The sequence below is a fragment of the Phaethon aethereus genome (assembly GCF_964289735.1).
Source record: "Phaethon aethereus genome assembly, chromosome: 9".
NCBI lineage: Eukaryota > Metazoa > Chordata > Aves > Phaethontiformes > Phaethontidae > Phaethon > Phaethon aethereus.
In genome coordinates this window covers 17,548,692-17,572,016 of record NC_138585.1, presented here as the reverse complement: position 1 = coordinate 17,572,016, position 23,325 = coordinate 17,548,692, and the positions used below count along the sequence as shown (strand labels likewise).

General features: G+C 38.5%; 1 protein-coding gene across 1 annotated transcript in view; it reads right to left on the bottom strand.

The window, feature by feature from the left end:
* Positions 1-5,037: 5,037 nt before the first annotated feature.
* Positions 5,038-23,325, bottom strand: part of LRCH3 (leucine rich repeats and calponin homology domain containing 3) — a gene marked incomplete at both ends in the record, with an annotated part of 61,119 nt that continues 42,831 nt past the window's right edge. The window contains 13 exon segments of the mRNA XM_082003497.1: positions 5,038-5,238; positions 7,516-7,593; positions 9,832-9,969; positions 11,506-11,624; positions 12,265-12,378; positions 12,879-12,927; positions 13,806-13,877; positions 15,241-15,321; positions 18,811-18,864; positions 20,012-20,059; positions 21,319-21,459; positions 21,598-21,649; positions 22,079-22,174. Coding sequence (XP_081859623.1) covers positions 5,038-5,238; positions 7,516-7,593; positions 9,832-9,969; positions 11,506-11,624; positions 12,265-12,378; positions 12,879-12,927; positions 13,806-13,877; positions 15,241-15,321; positions 18,811-18,864; positions 20,012-20,059; positions 21,319-21,459; positions 21,598-21,649; positions 22,079-22,174 — 1,243 coding nt within the window.

Here is a 23,325-nt window from a genome sequence, read left to right as displayed (position 1 = left end):
TATTGGCACTTTCTTTTCTTGCAGGGCTCAGGGCAATGCGCATACCCAGTATGAAAAGGTTTCTCTTTTCAGCTGTGCAGTTTTAAATACCTTTCAGGTGTCCTTCTCCACTTGCAATGTGATCAACCAATGCCAATAAGAAGCAACTGGAATAATTATGTGAAATAAGGGATTCAACAGTCACCGGAATGGACCTTGAAAGAAATACATGAAGCAAAACAGAGCAGAAACGAAACTGCAAAATCAAAAGGGGAAAAAATCCAGCTAGGACCAGTCCTTGCCAGTGTTCCCACGGCAGGTTTACTTCTGCAAAAAGGACTTTTCGCTAGCCTGTTCCCTTTTCTTCTTCCTTTATCCCCATGGAAGCTTCTTGGTGTATTCTGCTTCACGTATATCCCCAGATGCAGTACCTCTCGTGCCTGAAGTTGGTCTCAGACCCCATGCACCGTGTATGACTAGCATAAAGTTCTTTAAATTGCCCAAAACCTAACAAAGGAACTGCATGGGTGGAGAACTGGATTTTGCACAGTGGTTTTTTCGGGGGGGGGTGGGGTGGGGGGTGGGGTGGGGGGGGCTGGGGAAGTTGTAACTGATCTGGTAGCGAGCTTGGCCTCGTCGCTAGGACCAGAGCGCAGAGCTAGTCTTGGTTTTGCAGATCAACTTTCCAGCACAATGCAAAACTTGTTGGCTGCCTCACCCATTCCTGCATATTGAATTTCCATGTTTATGTTAAGGAAAAGGGAAGGAAGTAATGGTAGTTCTATAAAACCAGTGCATCTCTACATAAACTCCAATGATAAATGGCTTATATTTATTAAAGCCTTGTTAAACCCACAAACAGAAGCCACCTTTTGCAACAGATTCCTGCTTGGCAATATGCAGCCCACCTGTGGAAATTCAGAAATTGTATTCTTCAAATGATAAATTTCTCAGCAGCTGGGACATTCACCAGTGTTGGCATGTCTGCATGGGATGCTTCAACCCCTAATCAACATATTCTTTGATAATGGCTTCCTAATGATTAGCATGGCAGGCTGTAATTCTTCACACCACAGTGAAAATACATACACGGTTCTTGAAGACATCTAGTCATCACTTGACAAAACCCTTGAGTAACCAAACACGTCCTTACATGACGAGAAGGAGAGGTGAGAGGAGGTAGGAGATCTCCCTCCACTGATGTTGGAAAAATTATCAAAGACATGTTAAAACCCAAACAAAGGTGAACCCAGCAAGAATGCTAATGTGATTAATAAAATTGGAACCATTCTGATTTAGTTATCTTTTACTAAGATTTTTCTTGTGGAGAAAACATGGTATTTTTTCCCTTGGGAAAAAAAGATTAATCAGTTTGGGGTTTTTTTCTTCAAATTTCAAGTCATGAGGACATGCCAACACAAGTTACAGCTACATGAGGTTCAACCCTGTTATCAAACACTGCAGGTTAAGATTGTGTGTTGCAATTTTTTTCATACAGAATAGAAATAGCTGTTGTTCTTTGGAGGCAAAGAAATTCCCTTTCCTTGAACCCTACAGGGAAGGAAAGAAACTTCATTCCCCATGTGCCCACTGCAGCAGCAGCCTTTTTTTTTACAAATGAATTCCCCTAGGAATCCCTTCTCAAACTCTACACCCATGTCTTCAGCCTACAAGGTCAGTTTCTACAGCTGGAAACAGCCAGCCACTGGAATTCCCTGGCCTCCAACCAAAGAACTTTTTTTTTTTTTTTTTAAATAAGGGGCAAAAATACTGATAATAAAAAAATGTTATTGGAAACTGTTGTGATCTCCAAAAAAATGGAGAAATGAAGTAAAACATTCCTGTCAGGAATCACGGAAACTCATTTCCTTAGAACAGAGCTCTGTGTGTTTGGATGCACTGCATGGGCAGTAAAGTCTTCACGTCCTTCTGCTTAGCCAAGGTAACCCAAAAGGTCCTGGAGGTCTTTACACAGCAGACAAGTGGTGAAGTTGCTGCTGCTTTGGGGGTGCCAGCTCCAGGAGCGCCTGGACAGTCACAGCTACCTGTGTCAAACCCTTCTCTTCTAAAATATGTAGAGGCAAACATAATTGCTCCTGAATGGGGAACAAAACAAAGACAAAAACAAAATGGATGAAAAACACTCAACTGAAAAGAAAAAAAATTAAGCAAACGGTGACTGAAATATGAAATGTTATGGACAGCTAGCACACACACACACACACAGAGGTATGAAATGAAATTTCTGCTTGTGACTAAAGAACTGGGAATATGACTACTCAAAGGAGGCGGCCTTGGGGTAATCCTTCTGTTTGTTTATTAGAAAATTGTACAAATAAGAATTTGAAAAAAGATTGTGGGAGTAATGGGGAATAGCAAATTATCCTCTCTCTCTGCCCACACTGAAATGGCCACAGTTTAAGAAACTAAAAGTAGATAAACTTAAGGAGGACGGAAGTTTTGCTTCAACATGATGAACCTGCTACAAGAGCAGGAAAGGAGCCATGGCTTCCTTTCCAAAACACAACTGCCTTTTTGAGGGAGTCCTCATGTAGCACACCTGTTGAGCGATAGCTCAATGTTGAGGAAATGTCCTCAGATGTTGAAGAAAGACCTGCTTTAAAGCAGAGAATGAAATTCTAGCATGTGCTATGGAAACACTGTGCAGCAAGTCTCAGAGGCGATGTCTTACTTAAAAGCAATTCTCATCCCATGAGACATATTGCCCATCTGAGGTCCTTCTGTCTGTATGTACGTGCGGCGCTCTGTCATTACAAAAATTCCTTGGAAGGCATGAAAAACCAGAAAGCACAAGTTCTTGTATGGAAGGAAAAGGGAAAAAAAAAAGACTGGCTTCTATGTATGACTGAAATAACCTTGATCATAAATGTAGAAAATGCCATTTCTCCTGTTCAAGGCAATGAGAAATCGACAGTATCTTTATAGGCAAATATCCATCCTATATTATGTGTGAGCCACTACCACTTATTTATCTTCCAGAAGTACACCCGCTTAGCAGGTTACCTCCAAAATCAGTCTAAGGAATAAGAGTAATACGCAAAATGCAAAAAGAGGTTTCAAAGTGTTTATTAATAATTGTGCTATTCTCAGTCTAAGATGGATTTAAAGCCTCATCCTACGTAAGTCCTTGGCACATCCTGGCCATCCTCACTCCACAACAGTCGGGATACATGTCCAACAGTTCTCTGTATCTGTAGAAAATAAGCAAGTGTGTCCTTCCTATAGAGCTACAGAGGTCATTTTTCATGTGGTATTTCCACAGCAAACTGCATTTCTCCACTCTTTGAATCTTTACTGATTTTTGATATTGAAGAAATCCTTCAGCATTAACAGTGGCAGTCAACACTCCTCCCGCAAAGCTCAGAGCGGAGAGAAAACAAATGAACCCAGACTGAAATTCTCACAGTAAGCCACAGATCAGGCTGAAATACATATTTCTTCCAGCAGATTTACAATATTTTGAAAAAAGTGTGCTTTTTGACAAAATACTTGTAAACTTCAGCAAATATGCCTTATCTTTTTTTCTTATGTATGCAAATAGATAAGGGAAGAGCTTTGGAATGACTCCATACCACAGACAGTCATGACAAACGAAATTTAAAAACTGGAAGGCACTGTTAGTGTAAAACCCCTTGCAGCTTTTATCACAGTGTTCAGTAGAAGAAGTTAAGAAACATAGGAACCGAGTTGATTTTAGTTCATACCAGTAAGCAGTGCAAAAATAGCTTATTTAAAAATAAAACAATCTCCCCCTGTCAAAGGTCCCCTCTGTCCTCAAACATGTTTTGCTTGGACAGAACACTTTGTGTGACTTGGAAAGAGGGCATCAACTCCTCAGCTTGCTCCTTTGTTAAACACTCACTTTATATTACAAGAGCTTGTGAGATCCATGTACACGTTAACATGTTTTTACTGGTAGTGACTGCATTTGCAACTAAACTCCTGTGCATCTTAAACTGTGCTTCAGAGTTGTTGCCAGGTTAATGTCGGAATGCTAACACCATTTAAACTGGGCTTACAAGCCATTTACTGTATTTTCAGATACAACAGAAATTTATTGAAAACACATTCGGAACAGCCATTTTACTTAACACTTACCTGTCACTGGTTTCTGAGCAGAGTTCCCTGAATTAATCTACACTCTGAGGAGACATGGTCTTTTACACATCACATGGGGAGCGCCCTGAAGTTCTGAGGTGTCCCTGAGACATTAAAGCTTTAAAGCACCAGGATGCTTTTCCTAGGGAGGGAAAAGCCTTGAAACTTTACAGAAGACTACCTGAGTTCTGTAAAACAGTGAAGAGTCATCATGCAGCCAGGACTTATATTTCTGCGAATGTTTCTCTCAAAGCTGTTGAAGAGCTCAATTTTCTCAAAATTTCCTACTTGATATGTTATGAAGCTCCAGTAGCTCAGGATTCACTGAAAGTTATTTTAAAAATCCTGACTCAAAGTAATACACCAGTCTACAAATACGAGAAATCAAATGCTCTCAGAAGCAGGATAAGGGACAGGGGGGTAACAAAAATAGTATCAGTAACAAAGACAAAACTTACCAGACCATGTCTCCTAAGACTGTGAGATTTAATCAAGAACACTGATGTTGAAAAAAATACTTCACATTCTTTAGCATTTTTCATCAGATAATCCTGAAGCAATTTACCAAAGTGGGTGCAATTCCCATTACACAGATGGGGAAATTGAGGCACAAACTGACAACGCAGTTTTCCCCGTACTACATCTCTTGTCAGCAGACTACAGCATGCACCCTAACCTCAGCCCCTTGCTCTAGTCCATGGACAGCCCTTCCTCCCTTGTAAAAGCATTATATCTGCTAAACATGACACAGCAAATACAAATGTGAATTATGTCAGAGATGGTCGTGTGGGTGCACCAATGTGTTTACACATCGTACTTGTCACCTCTGTCCCATCAGCGGGAAAGAAAGCACTTCATACACACAGTCTTGACAAAAACCAAAATCCTTTCCCAGGCACTGGAGTGATGGAGGGAGGAAGCAGCAACCCTATCCTTCAGCTAGAGAAAAAAGACCCAGCGATAGAACATACAGAGCGTTAGCATTAGAGTACAGTAAAACACCACAAAGCCCCAGAGCTGAATGGAAAGGGAGACAAGACTGGATTCTTCTGAATCTGTCCCCAGGGAAAGAAGAGTCTCAACTGTTCTTTTAACGCTGAGGTTTAGCTGAAGAATGTCAGAAGGGGAACAAAGATTGTCCTGTCCAGAGTGTGTGAGCAGGAAGGGAAAACAGACAGAAAAAAACAGGTCAGTCAGTTAGCCATAGCAACATCCACGAAGCAGTCAGTCATCAGACATCTCAGATACAACCTATACGTTCGAGAAGTGTATCACAGCTGGTTAATTTTTACAAAGGAATCTGCAAGACTCCCACTGCAAAGAATTCACTTAATGCAGACTTCTAGTGTTCAATGAGGTGTCTGTCACCTGTACAGCTTAAACATGTAACTGTTCTTTGTTGTTAAAAAACCAGCAGGTTACACACACCTTAGTGAAAACCCTTTTTCCCCAGGGGAAATGAAGAGGCTACCGGTTTCCAAGATGCTGTTGGCACTGAGTACTCACCAAAGCTAAGTCTCCACATGTATCTTAGTTAATGAAAACAGTAGGACAAAGGATTATTTACGTGTAACTGATACTTGAATGCGGTATCCTGCAGAAATATCTATTACCGATTAGAGTTTAAGTGTTCTGTAACTATTCCCACTGTGTATCTTTTCCCTCCCTTTCACACAGGTAACTGCTGTAAATCAGTGAAATCTAGATGCACATATCAATCCGTTCAACTGTTGGTTTCTTTTGATGCGAGGGCTTTAACTAGCAAAGTCCTATAGAGACAGCTGCTCCACTGTGGTGCCTGTAACTAGCATTTTCTAAAAGTAGCCTTCCTCTTAGAAGGTAAGTATTTCTACATAGATCCATACTTTCAGAAAGCCTTTTATTTTTGTAATCAGAATTTAAATGAAAGGAAAATACCTGCAGGCATCTTTTCAAGAAAAAGATACTAGGCTGCCACGCCATTCTTGCACACAGATATCTTACCTTCACATCTCAGTAGATATGTAATGTAGACATGTGAGAGCAACTTTAGATTTTAGGTGGGGGTGTTTCAGCAAGTTTCCCCAGAGACACTCTCCTTGAACCCTTTCACATTTAAAGCAATAAATATGAGGAAAACAGGAGGGTCCTAGACAGTAGGTGAATCAGACTGGGTTTACAGGGGCTGCCTTCTTGAGCAGCTTTTTTGTTGTTTGTTTTTAAATGTGGGTCATTTCAGTGATCTGCTCTGTACTGCAATCCCATAAAAACATCTTCATATTTGAGGGAACTATAAGTAGGGAAGCTGGGATGGAATTGAACAATTTTGTCCCAGACAATTTTATATCGTGTTGTTCTGCTGGGAGTAAAAGTCTGAAGTTTCTTAGGGGACCAAAATAGTGCAGGATCTCAAAGTACTAACAATCACCTACGGCTCCCTGCCACGTTCCAACGCAATTCACCACCGAGTCATGTGAAATTGCCAGGCAGCTCAATAAATATGCTATCCTAAAATCCCAATAGCTCAAATGCCTGCAGGTGAAGCTAGCTGAAAATACCAGAAAAATACTGCATGACTGACTCAAGAACATTGCTTTTAGAATTAGCTGGGAAATGAGTCACTGGGTCTACTTTCCCCTTTTGCAATACAAAAGAAAGAAAACAGCACCTACAACAGAAACACTAACGCTTAGCAGTACAAGAAAGCAAATCAATTAATGCACTTTAGAGGAAAAAGAAAAACATGACATATCAAAACTATTTCTACTGAGACAGCTGCTGAAGAAAACAAAGTGGAAAGGACAGGACAGCATAAAACAGGGTAACTGGACTCAGATGGACTATTTTATATGTTCTCACCTCCTAGATCTTCCAAGTTTCAGAAAACAAGGAATACCAGAAGATAGACTTCTGCCACTAGTACATAACAAAAGAAGTAGGATCTATGCAAAGATAGCTACCATCAGAGAAAGGCCAATAATACTGTGACTTGTTGGTAAGACAGTAAAGACGTTCACATAAGAGAATTATTCCGAAGGAACATGAAAAGCTTTGGGATAAAAATAACACATTCAAAACATCATCCAAATTGTATCCCACTTTTGAGCTGTCAAATACCTAATCTTGAGAAAATGTAATTGCTTTTATAGAAGTACCTTGCAATTCTAAAGGCAGACTTGAACTGCATCAGCAATTATGAATTTGAGGCACAGCAGTAAGTGAATCAGACCTCTGATAAACTAATCTGACTTCATTTTGCTCTGGAAGACAATGCAAGATAAGTCTGATATAAGTCTATATAAATAGGTTCAGCTTATACCTGAACCTTCTAAACTCTCAATCATTTTGTTTTCATAAAATCTTTCAAAGGTTTTATTTTCTGAAGCATCATATAAAACTGCACCTGAAACATTGTATCAGGATAGTAGAAATACGTACCTGAGGCACTCCGATCCTTCTGCAAGCTTCCAAGAAATTCTCCACATTTCGTCTGCATTTTGCCATTGTAAGTTTAGGCTGCAAAGAAGTAAAGGAGGCAGGCATACAGTGTTCTTAATTGGTAGGATTTTAAAAGATATTGATTTTTTATTTAAATAAAACTCTTAATAAATCTCTTTGCCAAAAATATACCGCACTGACATAAGTTTGTCTAATTCAAAGCAGGCTCTGTTGAAGTTTGCTTTTCTTTAGAAATTTCAAAGCTATTTTATGAAAACATGATTTATGAATGCTGGGTGTTTTTAAAAAAAAAGACAATTCTAAGCTATGCAGTATTTGTATACAAGGTGTTATATAAAACTGGTTAACTCTTTGTGACTACAGTATGATCATTTAAAAAATGTATTTTGAATGAAACACACATGCATAGCTTCCATGCTGTGATTTCAGAGCAGTTTCATGATATGAAGCAATCTGGAATCTGTTCTGGATTACTATAATACAAAAATATATAAGTATCAAACCATATTTCAATTAACAAAGAGAGAAAAAACCTGAAGGCTAGATGAAACCAGAAAATAATGGAAGAAAACTGGAACTGAAGCTTGCTGCTTGTAAGCCTCTAGATGTGTTTGATGTAGCTGTTTGAATTGCACACACTGGCATTTTTTCAAGCAAGCTTTTTTCTACAGTTAGCTTTCACACCTCTACACAGACATACCATGGCACAGGCTCTGTCTTGTTTCTACTATTGAAGCATATTCCTTTCTGGTTAAAGAGACACATGTTTCCTGCTCCTTTGAACAAGCTACCCACACTCTACATAGCAGTTGGCAGCTGCCTCTGTGGGTTCAATACTTTTCCATACGTGGTGGGGTTTCTGCTCTGTCCCCTCAATGTGCCATACTTCCCCACCAAGAAAGCATGTTAAAGACTAGCGCTGGCTCCTTTCTCCCAGAGGATGAAGGGAATACAAAGATCACACTGTGACTGAGGAATGGCATGATGCCTCTTCTGCTCCTGGAGCTGTGCAGCTAAAAGCTGCCTCTTCCTTGGGATTTATATGACAAAGCCATAATTTAATTCCTAACATAGAATATTCAACAACACATAAAACCAGGCCATTGAAAAGATATTCCCAATGATGCAAGTCTTCTGAATAGCGGCTGTCTGCCTTTTCTCTTAATGATTCCACAATCTGCCTAAAATGTTGGTGTGTCCAGTTCAATCACTCTCAAAATAATGTGGACGTCTGCTTGCTCGCGTTAAGTCGAAGGGAGAGGAACCACAATGATATAGTAGGCAGCCCTGTACATGCCAGTTCAAATTCCAACCAACACAAAGACTGACTCCAAAATAAGGAAAAACAAACACAACATGCCATGTTTCAACTTCTTCCCCCAGGAACAATCTTCATTTTTTTTTCCTTATTCATACAATGTAAAGGTACATAACAAGCAATCTGCCTGTCCATACTACTTTTAAGTAGTTGACCCTAAATATTTTCACTGATCTTTCTGACTTCCACAAATACAGATTACGTAAATATTTCACAGTTCTTAACCTTTCTCTAATTCTCTGCTGTCCCTACATGATACACAGTAATGCACCCAGAAATAGATCATCTTCGCTGCTTTCCGCAAACACTGTAGTTAGGCAGGGTAAGAGAAACAACTTCAGAAATTTTCAAACTTCGCTGTGTGCTTCCTTCCTTGCTCTGAACAGGTCCCAGATACAACCACCTTTTTTTCTGTTATTGCAAAGGTATGACTGGATTTGTTCTGTTCCAGGAGATGCTGTTCTCCAAGTAGCTTGAGTGTGCTCTGCTAAAATTCCTAAGCAGAGGAATCTGTAGTGCTGTAAAGTGGACACAGGAATCAACCTGGCTTCTCTGCCTATTTTCACTGTCCTGTCTAGTGGGATCCTAAATGTTGTAGACAATGTTGTATTTCCCTACTATTTGTTTTCCTGAACTTCTCAGACCTTTTGATCTTTTGAAATATCCTACTTCAGTTTTCATGCGGAACTGTCTCTTATTTCACTAGTTTTCAAGCTGACATAGGGAAGACTTGCAGATGTTAATTTTCTTACAGTCTGTGTTAATTTTCTTACAGTTTGTGTTAGAAGTAACTTGAAGCAAACCCAAATATAATTTCTTTTAATGATGCTATAGACCTTTTTTTAGACAGAACAGATGGTTATTTTTTGTCATATACATTCACAGAGAACGCTGAATTTAGTATTTGTCCAGATTACAGGACTTCGTTGGATGTTATTGTGGACACCTATAAAATACTATGATTATTACATACTTACAACAGCAGGTGAGGGGACATGAATGCTGGGAACAGATCGAGGGCGGACGTGATTAGCTAAATGGCACAGAACAACACCATCAGTGAGAGCTGCTCCAAGATCACTGGGCAACGACACTTTCAACCGTGATTCTATATTCTGTAGAAAAATGAACATGGATACATAAAAAGTAAGAGCTGGTTTCCTCCAACTGTTTCATTCTGCAGGACATTTTATAAGAGGCAGAGTGCTTGTATTACAACTCTCTGACCATCGTCGTGATGTTTCCAAACAGCTTTATGAATAACAACAAGGAATGCTCTGCGCACCACTGTGGCCCAGAGCTGACCACAAGCTGAGAGCAATTGAGTTCAATGATGAACAGTTTTCATTGTACAGCACAGGGGACTAATACAACCATTATTCAAAGATAATGGAAATAGGGGTCTAGGAACAGTATTCCTAATCCTACATATTCTCAGAGAATGGTTCTGCCATGGGAAGTGAAAATAATTGTCTTTGTGGGTTGGAGGACAACACAGTTAACAAAAGTCAAGACAACATTTTTGTCTGTAAAGAAAAACCTGAGCTACTTGGCATAAATAGTTTGTAAAAAATGAGGTTGTTAGCATTTGTATAAGGGAATTAATAAAATTTCAAGTTGGGCTTTTAATCTTATTTCAAATGCTGTGTGAATTTCACTGAGTTGTTATGCTGTATCTGAATTTTTTTAAGTATAAAAAGAGATTTAAGCTTACATAGGAAGCAGAACAAGAGACAAACTACATACAAAGCATTTTAAGGTAACAGAAGAGAGGCTCTGCAAACAGCACCGAGTTTTGTTTTATTTAAGGTAACTTTCTCCTTTTAGAGAAGGGAGATTGTCCTTACTTTAAAATTTACAAAGAGAAGGAATTCTCTCTGTCTATCTGGGATGCTTACAGCTTTTAAAATCAGCTTTAACAAGTAGGAATTCTTATTTCTTGGGAAAGTTCAAACAATCAATGAGGGCACCTCAAGGAACCCCTTCATGATCTCCAGAAACAAGTCTGGGGCAAAGCAGAGCAGTACCTTAATGCCATGCGGCATTTTCAATATTCAAGTGTATTGTCATTGTATGCTGGCACAAACCAGGAGTGTGGTGGCCCTGAACAGAAAAAAAGCACAAGTATAAGGAATACTTGTGTATCACATGCTCTGCACTTAACTAAGGGTAAGGCAAGAATCAATAGAAGGATCCAGAGCACACAGGGAAACCATGCTGTCAGCATGACTGGCAGTAGTCTCCGCATTCCATCTGCTTTTCTGTGGGCTTTAACAGCAAAGAAGAGTTTTTTTAAAAAAGAGATTAAAAGGAAGACAGTAAGGCAACTTTCCAGGGAGTTGCTTACAAGCGTGAAAGCTGATAAGGAAGAAAGCAAGCACACGTTCATTTTCAAAGCAGTGATCACCAGACACTTAGAAGCAGGAGTCAGCATGGTTTATTTGACAGATTTTGAAGCTGAATTTATCCACCACAAAAAACCACTGCATCCAGCTGAAAGAACCACTTAGACTGTACAACGCCATTTAATTTTGGTCAACTGTGCACCACACTGCTTCACTGAAATTGGTCCAAAACACAAGGACAGATTTAGCAGGGTGCATGCAATGCATTTACTAAGATGTCACATACTGGCTCCTGGCAGCACTTACCTTACGGAGCTGCTCTATTAGCTCCAGCTCCTCCTCTCGCTGTTTGGAGTTTTGTCTTACTCGAGGGTCTGCAGAATCATTAGCAGGAGACAAGGCATGGGTAGAAGATGAAGTAACAGCTAAAAAAGCGGCATGAAGGAAAGAAAATCACTAAGCACAGTTTGGCTGATTGTCCTTCACTGCTGTACTATACGTGCACACGCAAGGTTCCAGAATGGGTACAGTGCATTCCTTTTCACAAATCTGTTTCTTTCATTTGTTATTAATCAAACTAAAGATTTACTAATCTAAATGAGGTGTTCTTTAACACATTTTCCTTTCTGTTTAGATTCTTTCTGTTGGATATTAATCATTCACAAAGGAGGACAAATTTTGCTGGACGGAATATGTTGAAACAGTTCATTCTTTCTACAGAAATTGCCATTTTGTTATGTGCTACTGTGCAATGTAGACTTTATCAAGCTGCCTTCATGAGTTGCTGAAGGCTTTTGTGGCATTTCCTTGGTATCTCTCTAGTTGTAAACACAGAGCAAGAAGAACAAATTCCCACATTTCCACGAATACGATGAAAGAATATCTGACGGCTCTAAATAAAAAATTGCTTATTCACAAAGTATTTAATACCATGTGTCTACAAATGGAACCCTAAAAGTAGTTTGATGATAATGACCTGTAGTAACAGAACAGTGCAAAACCTAGGTAATGCAGATGTTAATATAACGTAGCAAAACTAGCTAATTTCTGAGCTATATAACCTACCTTTGTTTGCTTCATCCCTGACAGCTGCTCGGAAAAGGAAACTCTCAGGTCGCTGGGAAGGGTTTCTATAGGAAGGCGGGGCTGCATGGCCAGGATATGGAGGGGAAAGGTGGACTAAACAATTGTGGAAAGGCACAGGAAAGGAAAGGAGGAAGAAGGAAACGGTTAGAGTTTAAATAGGAAATGGGTTCAGCAATGTGGTAATTAAAAAGAACAAACCAAAAATTTTAATATAATAATGACAAAATAAATTACAGCCATGCATGATAAAAGCACAGAGCAGGAAGAGGCACTTCCAAGGACACTCGCATGCAAAGCACATTCCACATACCAATTCCAACAACTGTTCTGACTGTTGCTCAATGCATCTGTGTGCCAAAGCCTGTTTGAAGGCCTAAACCAGCCAAACCCTACGATCTGCCTGAGGACATGCTTCACCTCGTTGTCTCTTTGCTCATGTGTTTCTAAGGGGACCCAAATAACTGGGTAAATTCGCAAACACAGCAGTGCCACATACAGAGATGGGAACATATGCTCCCATCTCTTCATAGTACAAAGAAGCAAGCAAGCATTTTCATCTTTTTTTCAGAAATTTTTCTTCCTTTCCCTGTTACCTGTCTGAGTGGTAGGTGAGCCGGGGGAGATGGTAGATCTGTCTTCACTCTGTGGACAAAAGAGCAGAAGAGTATAAATGGTCCTAATCTGGAAAAGCTGTTTCTACATTTTAATTTGCTGTGCTTTAAAAAAGGCTCCATCGATTTAAATGTGTTTCAGAAAAACAGCAGAAATGTGAAAAAAAAACCAGTACGTTGTTCCCCAAGTCTCATCTCTGCAGAAAGTGATGAAGTTTTTTTATTTTGCAGAAATGACACAATTGCTGTTTTTCTGAGGAAAAGGAATGATGAAACAGCACTGACTCTGCAATAACAGATATTTGTTTACTCTTTCTTCCACCCAAAACTTTCAAAGTATTCTTTGCAAAGGGGACAGAGAAAAACAGATTATTAAATAACGTGCAGAACTTGGATTACAGCAGCACCAATAAGGATACACCTCTTCGACACCTTTGCTAATGCAAAGCTGCTATTTACTGAACATCAGTCTTCCCAGTGTAACACACTGCTCGCACAGACTAATGATTTCTTGTGATGAATGCATTCAGTGTAGCAGTTTCCACAGAAGAGAAAGAAATATAGGATATTTGTATTCAAAAGTAAGCTGGTAAAGAATACAAGAGTACTTTTGATGAACTCAACCTGGTCAAGAGTAAATAATCTTGTACAGAAAAAGCAACATCAAAGACAACCAAGAACCCCTCGGAGCAGGGACTGGTTACCATGTTTTTATAGCTTAGGCCTCCTGTACACACAGCCTAAAGCTAAGATGAGGTAATATCTACTACAGTTTAATCAGGTAAATCGGATTCATACCCTACCTGAACTTTTGATTAGAAGCTGACAGACTAACACCTGTTAAAACAGATGTGTGGATCCAAGAGTTTTTTGTTGGCTTTACTGGTGAATGATAATAGCAAGAGATACCTTGACAGGACTGAAGGTAGAGGCATTAGGCAGGGTAGTAGCACAGCTTTCTTGATTCAACCCTGACAGTGACTGAATGCAGAAAGAAAGAGAAGGCAGTAGCAGTGTCAGCAAATGGCTGACAGGTCATGCGCAAGGGTGGAATGTAGTAGGCAAGTTAAAAAGGAAGAGGTGATCATGATCACATTCCCAGAAAGACTCAACAGGCAATGTTTACATACGTGCTGAACTACAGTTAAAGCCTTCTTACCCTCCTGAACTTTCTGGCTAATAAGCCTGGGAGGTCTGAGGTTTCTTTTACACACAACACAGTGACATCAAAAGCATAACTAAGAACAATAAGTGAAGTAAAAGCTTCTTTAGCAACACCGAAGGTAGCACCTATGCCATCAGACAAAAGGAAATTTTATGCTGCAACAGTTCATTCTGAGCCACTATTCAAAATAAATGGCTTTCTTTTTAATGTTTCAAGTATGTTATGCATTTTTGGTAAGTGATTTTCCTATCAACTTTGTAAAATCAGAGAAACTCACGTCTAACAGGCTCAAGAATATACACTTTGTGTCTGCCACAAACACCTAATGCTGATCCTTCCGAATGACACACAAAAGTAAGTAAGATTCCATAGGTGGAATCTAGCTGTCGGGGAAGATGTCAGTATGAAGATTTACAGTATTGTCACAAATAAAGTGCAGCCAAATTTCAATTATAACCAATATCAAAATGAACCAAATAGGTAATTTTTCACGTTCCCAGAACAGGAGCTCCAGCATGACAATCTGCCCGACAGGTGGATCTAGAAGACCAAATTCTGTGTCTTATTGAAAGCACAATCAAAATGTTAACATTTGAGGACTGAATGGCTCAAGAATGAATCTATACTTTCTGAATCAGCATTCAAATAGCAAAGTGGCAGTTCAGCACAGGAAAGAACACCAAATGACAGCTAGAAACTCTATACAGATGTGAATGACACACTTGGGAGTATTAGTATTTAAAATGATTTGCAACTATTCTGCCACTTCAGAACATTACAGCCAGGAAGGACTCGAAGGAGAGGTTATACTTAGGGCAAGCCTTAAATACAAACATCTTTAGGCCCTATGCAGACTTAACAGCTGACCCTCAAGATAGCCTCTTTCTCTGCAGCAGTGCAGAGCAAAAATCGTGGGTTTCTTTTTTTTTTAAATTTCATAATATCACTTGACTTAAGCAAAACATTAGCTAGTATATGACAACAGTAAAATAAAACTGAAGTAGGTGCTCTGTAACATTAACATAACTCTTTATTCCTGTATGAAAAGAGCAAGACAACCGTGACGCAGTCTAACAAGAAGTTGTCACAATCCACGCACCCAGCAGTGCGAAGGGAAGGGGAACACGGCATGCCACAGGGTAGGACAATCACAACAGCAACACACTGCATGCGCTTCACCTGTTTGCGAGTCCCTGGCCGCCTTTTAATGGTATTGGTGTTACTGTCAATCTCAAACACAAAGAGAGGCTCAAAGCCATTCTGTCAGAGACAGCAAAGAAAGAAAGAGAGGGAAGAAAGGAAGAAGTGAGGCAAAGAACAACTGTAAGAAAAGGTAGCCACAATACAAAAGGAACCAGGATGCTGCAATTCAGACTTAGAACACCCTGCTGCACAAGCTGCACTTGGCCTCTAGGTCTAGCACTGAAGTCAGAGAAATCTCCCTGCGCCAGAAACAGCTGTAGATACAGGGACTGCCAAAGCAGAGCCCAACCAGAACTCTGCAAGAACCAAATAAGGATATTTTAAGGGAATTTAATTATTAAACATTTGAATACAGAAATGAATGCCGACGGTCTGAGAGAAAACTCCACGGTACAAGTTATCATAATTCAAGTCCTGCTTACTTTACCCGTACCATTATTATTTGTAAGACACTGATGCCTAAAAGCCTTAACTTAAAATATTTCAGACATCCCATGTGGTAACAGTAAGAAAGTGGCCTCAGGCCATGTTTGAGACCACAACAAGAAAACACAACGCAACGACGGGAGCACAAGGCAGCAATGACACAAAGGTTACGAAAGGAAGCGGTCACACCAGCTGCCTGATGCTTATCAAGTATTTCACAAGCTTCACATCACAGAAATTGAGCAGCAGTTTGAAAGGATGGTTTGGGTTTTTTTTCCCTTCCATAGTACTCACCTTGTAAGGGACCATATGAGAGAAAACAAGAAGGTATTTGGGGAAAAATGAGATTTATAAACACTAAAAGCTGAAATCATCAGCCAAATCTGAAGCCCTGATACTATCTCAACAAGTAATCTCAATTGTAATGAATGGGACTACCCTTGTGAGAATAGCAAGCGGGATATGACTAATATAAAACTTCGAGGTATACAGCACATTTTCTCGAAGAGGCTGGTGATTACATTTCTTCAGCAACATTTTAGTTAGTCTGGCTATTACAAGTCAACAGAAAGAAATCCACCACAGTGTGCAATGAAGTACTACAGCCAAGCTTCACTTCAAATCACAGGTATGCGAAAGGAACATACAACTAAACTGAACTGTTAAAATTCATAGAAAGCATGGGTAGTCATTTTGTGAGTTCAAACAGACTGTCCTGAAACTTCTTAGAATTTTAGAACAGAAGAAAACAGAGTAACCTGTGCAATGTGAATACATTTTAATTAGTGATAAAAGACAACAAAGAGAAGACCGAAAGAATCATGATGTAAGATCTAAAAAAAGGATATTCACAATTGAAATTTTGGTTTTAAGAAAATTTTTGTTAAAGCAGTAACAATACCAGAAGTAGTAAAATAAAAGAAAGCTCACTTGCTTTCTAACTACATAGTAGACTTATTACTTTTTTAATCTTTTCCTTACATCTGAGCTGAAAACATTGTTTGGAGCAAAAGAAAAGCAACTGCTCAGTTTAGAGAGCTCTGATGTAATGAGGGAAATGCTGAACAAAAGATCTTTTACTACACCTCTATGTAATATTCTCTTCTTTTGCCACAAAGTGTTATTCCCACACCATAAAGCTAGAACAATTAGTGGAAAATTAACAGATTTCCCCCCCCCCCCTAAACTAACCTGTCTACAAGTTTCAATGTCCAAAAGTTTTGCAAGGTAAAGTTTACATTACTGCGTACAGTCTTTATGCAGAGAGGGGAAAAGACAGAGGGGAAACTATGTAAATGGAAAATGTTTACTGAAAACTGCCATTAATGAATAGAATTTTGATATAAAATGCCTCTGTACTTTGTTGGAAAAATTAGAGGTCACTAAATTTAAAATCCATAAGGACAGGGAAAACGTCAAATGAAATGCAATAGACTATAAATAAAAAGGTAAAAGTAATTTCAACTCTTGTGATAGACTTTTTTTTTTTATATAAGCAAACTAATGAACATTGTCATGTTGTTGAACAAGTTTTTACCATACAAAATGCATTTGTGGAAACAAAAATGCTACAAATTCATCAGCTAGGCTTGGCTTAATGTTCCAGTAATTGCCAGAAGCAGCTGCCCTGGCATATGTCATCATTAGACACAGTGTGTATTTCCACTACAAAACAGAGTTGCAGATCATACTTCAGCTCAGAAGACACAGTATTTCATATACTACTATAGTTTAGTGCTGCTGAAAAGAGCAAGGAATCAAACAAAAAATGAATACAGAAATGATTGCTTTCAAACCTAATTCAATCTCTCCCTACCAGCCTGTCCACTTCTTTGTGAAGTGCAAGGATGTAACTCAGTTAAAGACACAAAGGAAACAAGCAGCAATGGAATCCAGTTTCAAAGTAATTTCTGAAAATTCCAAGTCACATAACATAAAATTCTATATATTAATTTACAACAAAAGTCATGGGATCACACAATTTAATCGAAATGGGGTCTTTAAAGGTATCTTTAAAATACATGCCAAAGTTGAATTCACTACAACAGAATATCAACCCTTAACCCAAACCACTGCTGCTCTCCTGTTTCTTATCTAAATATGAAAGCACATTTTTATATGCTAATTGATTGTGATTTCTCTAAATAGGCACATGCATGATCACAACTGAATTCCTCTTTAATACTATGAGCTTTCTTTTTCCCCCACACAGTGCTAGCCATGTGAAAGCAGGAAAACCAAAAAGTCTTAATAAAGAGACAGTAAATATCTTGACCAGGATGTTCTGGAGAGAGATATTCTGAGAGCCCTGCCTAAGGAAAATTTAGGCAAATAATGGAAGCACATGAATTAAGAAAATAAATCCCAGGCATGCAGTCATGCAACAGCAGGCAAATCAGGTGTATTTTTCTTTTATAGACATGGATTATAGCATTAATTATATTGTTTAATTATGCTACATCACTAAAATGCCATAAAGGAAGAAATAGCATAAAACATGAAGTACGTACATAAATGTTTTTATTTCTGCTAAGTGTTCAAAACAGATTATTTTTAAGACATCTTCATTGATAAACAATAAAAAGGTATGAGGAATATTTAATGATTTGTAGCATTCAAATGTAGAGCAGTTTTTCCCCGTGCTATGATATAGTTAGCAAGATAATAAGTATTTCTAACCACCATGTGCATGATGCAAACACATTAAAGTAGAAGGCTGTACATGAAGCAGTAAAATTGCTTACTTGATGCTGAACAGCACATCAATTAGGAAGCAAGATAAATGGAGAAGGAATCAAACCAGGAGAATTTGGGTGAATTTTGAATTTTAGAAGCTGTTCTTTACTGTAAGTAATTTTCTTCTGCTCTCAGCAAAATATAAGCTTTAATTGTTTTGTGGAAAAACATCAGCATATTATTAACAAATGATTGACAGTACAAGTATCAACATATTCATGCTATTAAAGTTCATAGCTAAGCCACTTTTCAAAGATGCTCATGTTTTATGCTATTTAGATTAGCTCTAAAATAGTTGGTCTAATCTGAGACAATCACAACATGTTGTTATTTCTATGCTCTAGAATCTGCCACATACAAAGGCCATTACGTGCAGGATCTTACCACTAACAAGGCACTATCATCAGTATGCTGAGACCTTCTGGATGGAAAGGGACACTGGGAGGTGGGAGAGATGGAGTAATGTCAGAAACACATGGAATGTCAGAAACACATGGTATGTGAACAGACAGAAATTTTGGAACACGTCCTGCTTGTTTATAGCATTGTGAGGCTTTTTAAAAAAAAAATCTGTAAAGTACATATAACTGTGTAGGAATATACAGCCACATGACCCATGAATTATAGTGTATTTGTATTACTTAAGGAATAAATTATTCTGCTTTCTGTGTTGTCTCAAGCAAATACAGACAACTATGTATTCACAGTTCTTACTGTAGTAGAACAAAGGACCTTTAAAAAGAATAAATTAAGAACAAAAGAGCATTAAGAAGGAAAAGGAGGAAAAACTATTTTAGTTACCCCATGTTTCGGTAATTTCCAAACAAAAAATAGTTAGTTGGAAAATGTTCCTCAAAAACTATTTATATTCATTATATTTTTAAAAGTTTTGATCTGATTAACACTGTCAAGTGATTTATATCCCCCTGGAGGAAAGTGGGGATGGCAAGCAGTGGAAGAGCTAGCTATTACTATGCAGAAATCTGATGCAGAAAATGAACAGATATCATTGGCTCAGCTCTGTATATTCTAGCAGACTGAGCCTTGTATGATTTGTGTTCCCTACTGACTTACTGGTTTTGATTATAAAACTATACTAGAATAAAACTTTAAAAAAATGTATTTATTTCTTTTTCTGATAGCCCTCAAAATTCTACTGCTTAATCTTTAATCTTACTGGGGTAACTGGTGATCTAATGACAGGGAACGGGAAGAAAACTGATCAACGAAGGATGACTGCAACACAGTAACTTGTCTGAATACTCCTCTTAGAAACTAAACTGTACTGCTTGCAAGGAGCATGTTAAAATGGAATATGAAATGTATTTTCGGTATAGAACATAGAAAACATACAAGAAACAACAAAACACCACACTTGGACAGGCAATCTACATGAACAGAAGAAAATATTAGACTGGTCCCATGAACAAAAACACCCCAACCCAAGGCTTAATAGTAAGTGTGGAAAAAAATATGCTATAACCCAGTCCTGAAGAGCTCTCCATAATCAGGAAAGTACCTCTGATGGAGAGAGCTAAGAATTCAGGTGCTGACATCCCTAGTAATACTCTTACTGGACTCTTACCTCGCTATCCAGAGGACTTTGCTTCTGAGGACTTAAGGATGCTTTTTGCTATAGAGAAAAAAGCAAAATGAAAGACCAATTTAAAACAATGTGACAGAGAAACAAAAGCTCAGAACGAACCAACATGATTTAGAAGTGTTTTAAAACACAAGAAGTCTTAATTTTTAAAAAAAACATATATTGGGGAAATGTCAAGTTTCCACTGAGCTGAAACTTCATTGCTATTACTAATAAAAAACCAGCCTTTATTCCACACAAAAACAAAACACCCAAATTGTTTTTGCATATTAAAGATGCATAAAAACCCCAAAATATAACTCAAGGGAGGAATTTAATTGCTGAGAATAAAGTATGCATGAATAACAAAAGCAACAAAAGAAAAACAAAAACAAATACCGCAAAAGGCTCATTAATGAAAAAAAAAAAGCATCCTAAATATCTAAAGTCTGTAACAGAAAGACCAAGCTGAATCTTTAATAAAAGCAGCTTTTCTATAAAACATTGTCAGGGCCTGAGATTAGTTGGTGCTGATGAAAAGCCTAGTTTCAGGCAGCTAAAAACCTTTTTCTAAACTAACTTTATATGTTACATAAATGGAATATAACATTCTTTTTCTCTCTGCAGACCACCCTAAGCCCAAAATATTAACTGTAACATTTACTAAATTTGTGATGGTGAGATTTGGGTAGGTCACCTGAGCAGTAAACAGTAAAATAAATTTAAGATAACTAGCACATAAACAAGTTTGCACGTCAAGCAGCAGACTACTTCACATCGCAGTGAAAGAGAAAGTGAAGACACAGTGTCCATAGAGTATCTGATGTACCATAAAATTGCACCCATGCTTTACCTGGAGGTAACTTATTATGCATCATAAAATACCAAAATAGATCAAGCAACATTATCTTCTTGTGTATATGACTGATTTCTTCTCTGTCACATTTGCCTGTCTTCAAAATTAAATTGCCTCTATGCCTTCTCAAATAAAGACCCCTTCTTTCTTATCCCAACCTTGTCACATCTATGCAAATGAAAAATTGAGAGAATGAGGCAGACTATGTAAAAACAACAATTCCTTATAACAATCATATTTTGCGTAAATCTCTTCCATCTTTCTCCCCAGTTCTAGTTTTCTCTATGTTGACCTACAGCACCAACATGGAGTGGAATTAAATGCTATTTCTCCTCTTTCTTTATAAAAGTGCCATGCATGCACAAGAGTGCAACGTATTAATGGTCTTGGCAACTAATTTTTATTAAGGGATTCAGAAAAGATAAAGTATCGAGTGGGTAGTAAAAGGAGGCACCTTAACAAAGTCAAGGACAGCTTCTCTCTGGATCTGTTTTGTTCTCATCCTCTCCTCCTCGTACTGAAGCGCTGCTAGCTGGGCCTCCCGACGGGTACGCTCTACGTGCCTGCGGTGCAACTCAGGATCTGTATTAGGCACCTGGAACAAAACAGTGCACCAGGCTGTAAAAACAGAGCTAGAGGGTGAAACAGATGGGTTATGGAGAAACAGTCCATGTCTCATGGTTAACTAAGTTTGGTTTTGCATCAAACTCATCCAAAAGAATAAAAGTGTTACCTGACTGTGGTGACTTGACAGAGAGAGAAAGTAAGGTGAATCAGCCAGGGGTCTGACAAATGGAAAAAACAAAGAGTAAGTATACCTTTTGTCTTAAACAGACTCTCACACATGAGTTGTCAGCAACACACAAGTATCTCATCAAACCAGAAGAGTAACTGCTTAGTAAGCAAAGCTGTTAGACCAACTGCTGTGATAATGATTTAACTCATTGTGCATGACAGATTTTGTGCAGTCATTTCTATCTCTTCTCCTGAATTGTGATAAAATTTTTCTACAGGTCAAGACATACCAATAAGATTGTACATCTGGTCTATTACACTGAGATACCCAGTACCTTATATCCACTCTTTAAGAGCTGATTAAGTAACCAATCCAGGAACTTTTCAGATGATCCTCGTTTAGGGGAGCAACTGGCTACTACCATTATTTAGGGAGGGGAAAAAATGGTAAGTAGAAACTACGTGTTTCTTTTCCCTACCTCTCTGTCCTGTCCACATAACTCCTTAGTACTTGGTGACGCTCTCTGTCCTGCATCAAATTTAGAGTTTCCGGTCTTCGTAATTCATCAGTATCCCTGCGGGTAAACACCAAGTGGAAGGGGGATTGGGCACTGATGCATATAAACTACTGTCAGACTAATTCTTTTCCAGATTACAGCTAGTTTTGTAAGAGTAATTGTCTAGACAGTTAGCTTCAGATAACCACAAAGGTGAAATTTAGGATGACTAAAGAAATCACGCTGTGATACCAAGTCAGATCACAACTACTGCAGTTCATAATCAAATAAATGTAACTTGCTTAACAATGACTTCAAAATACACAAAGATGGAATCTCTCTCTTAAGACTATGTTTGGTTATTGCGGCCCTTATTCTGCTCTGGAAAGAACAGAATTCTTTTTAAACATTAGCATCCTCCGAAATTTTCAGAACAAATCTGCTCACTTCACCAATCAAGTGATGACTTTCTAACTGTCAGTGATACAAGACATCAAAGTCACAAGATAATAACTGATCTGTCTCTTATCCATTATATCAACACTAAAAGATAAATTTTGCAGTCAGTTCTTTGCTAGAAGGCAGCTGCTAGCACTGAAACAATTCACAAGGTCCACAATCTACAGTATGTTCCCTGCCATGTTGCTTCCTAAAAAGTTAGTTGATGGAAACAGAAGTAGCTTGCTGTTGACAGCCTAAGACTGCAACCCTCACTCCTGGGACAAGTATGGAATGAATAGAGAGAAAGTTTCCAATGCATTTTCAGACAATGTCAGTCATGCTGCCTGTGTGTAGACTTATTAGCTACTCTGCACGGAGAAGCTTAAGAGATGTGGAAGACCCTTATGCTACAGGTCTCCTCTGTTACTTAAATTAGCACTGATGCACATGCACAAATCCATGACTGTGCTGTTTTGAACAGACAGGACTAGGTTCAACTGAGTGTCAAGAAAGCGCGTTCAGACCAGAGTACACACAGCAATGTTGCACCAGGAATGCACCACAGTCTGTCCAGAGGCACAAAACTGTATTTACTGAATTGAATCAACTAATGTTAAGTACTCTTGAGATGAAATCTGCATTACATCCACGTCCAAGAGTTTCAATGGCTCCAGCACACTGAAGAAAAACACGAGGCTGCCTGCCAAGGCATTTTACACAGAATTATTGTGGAAGCAGTTTACAGCTTGTGGTTGCCACAAATGAAATATTTCACTAATACAAGTTTA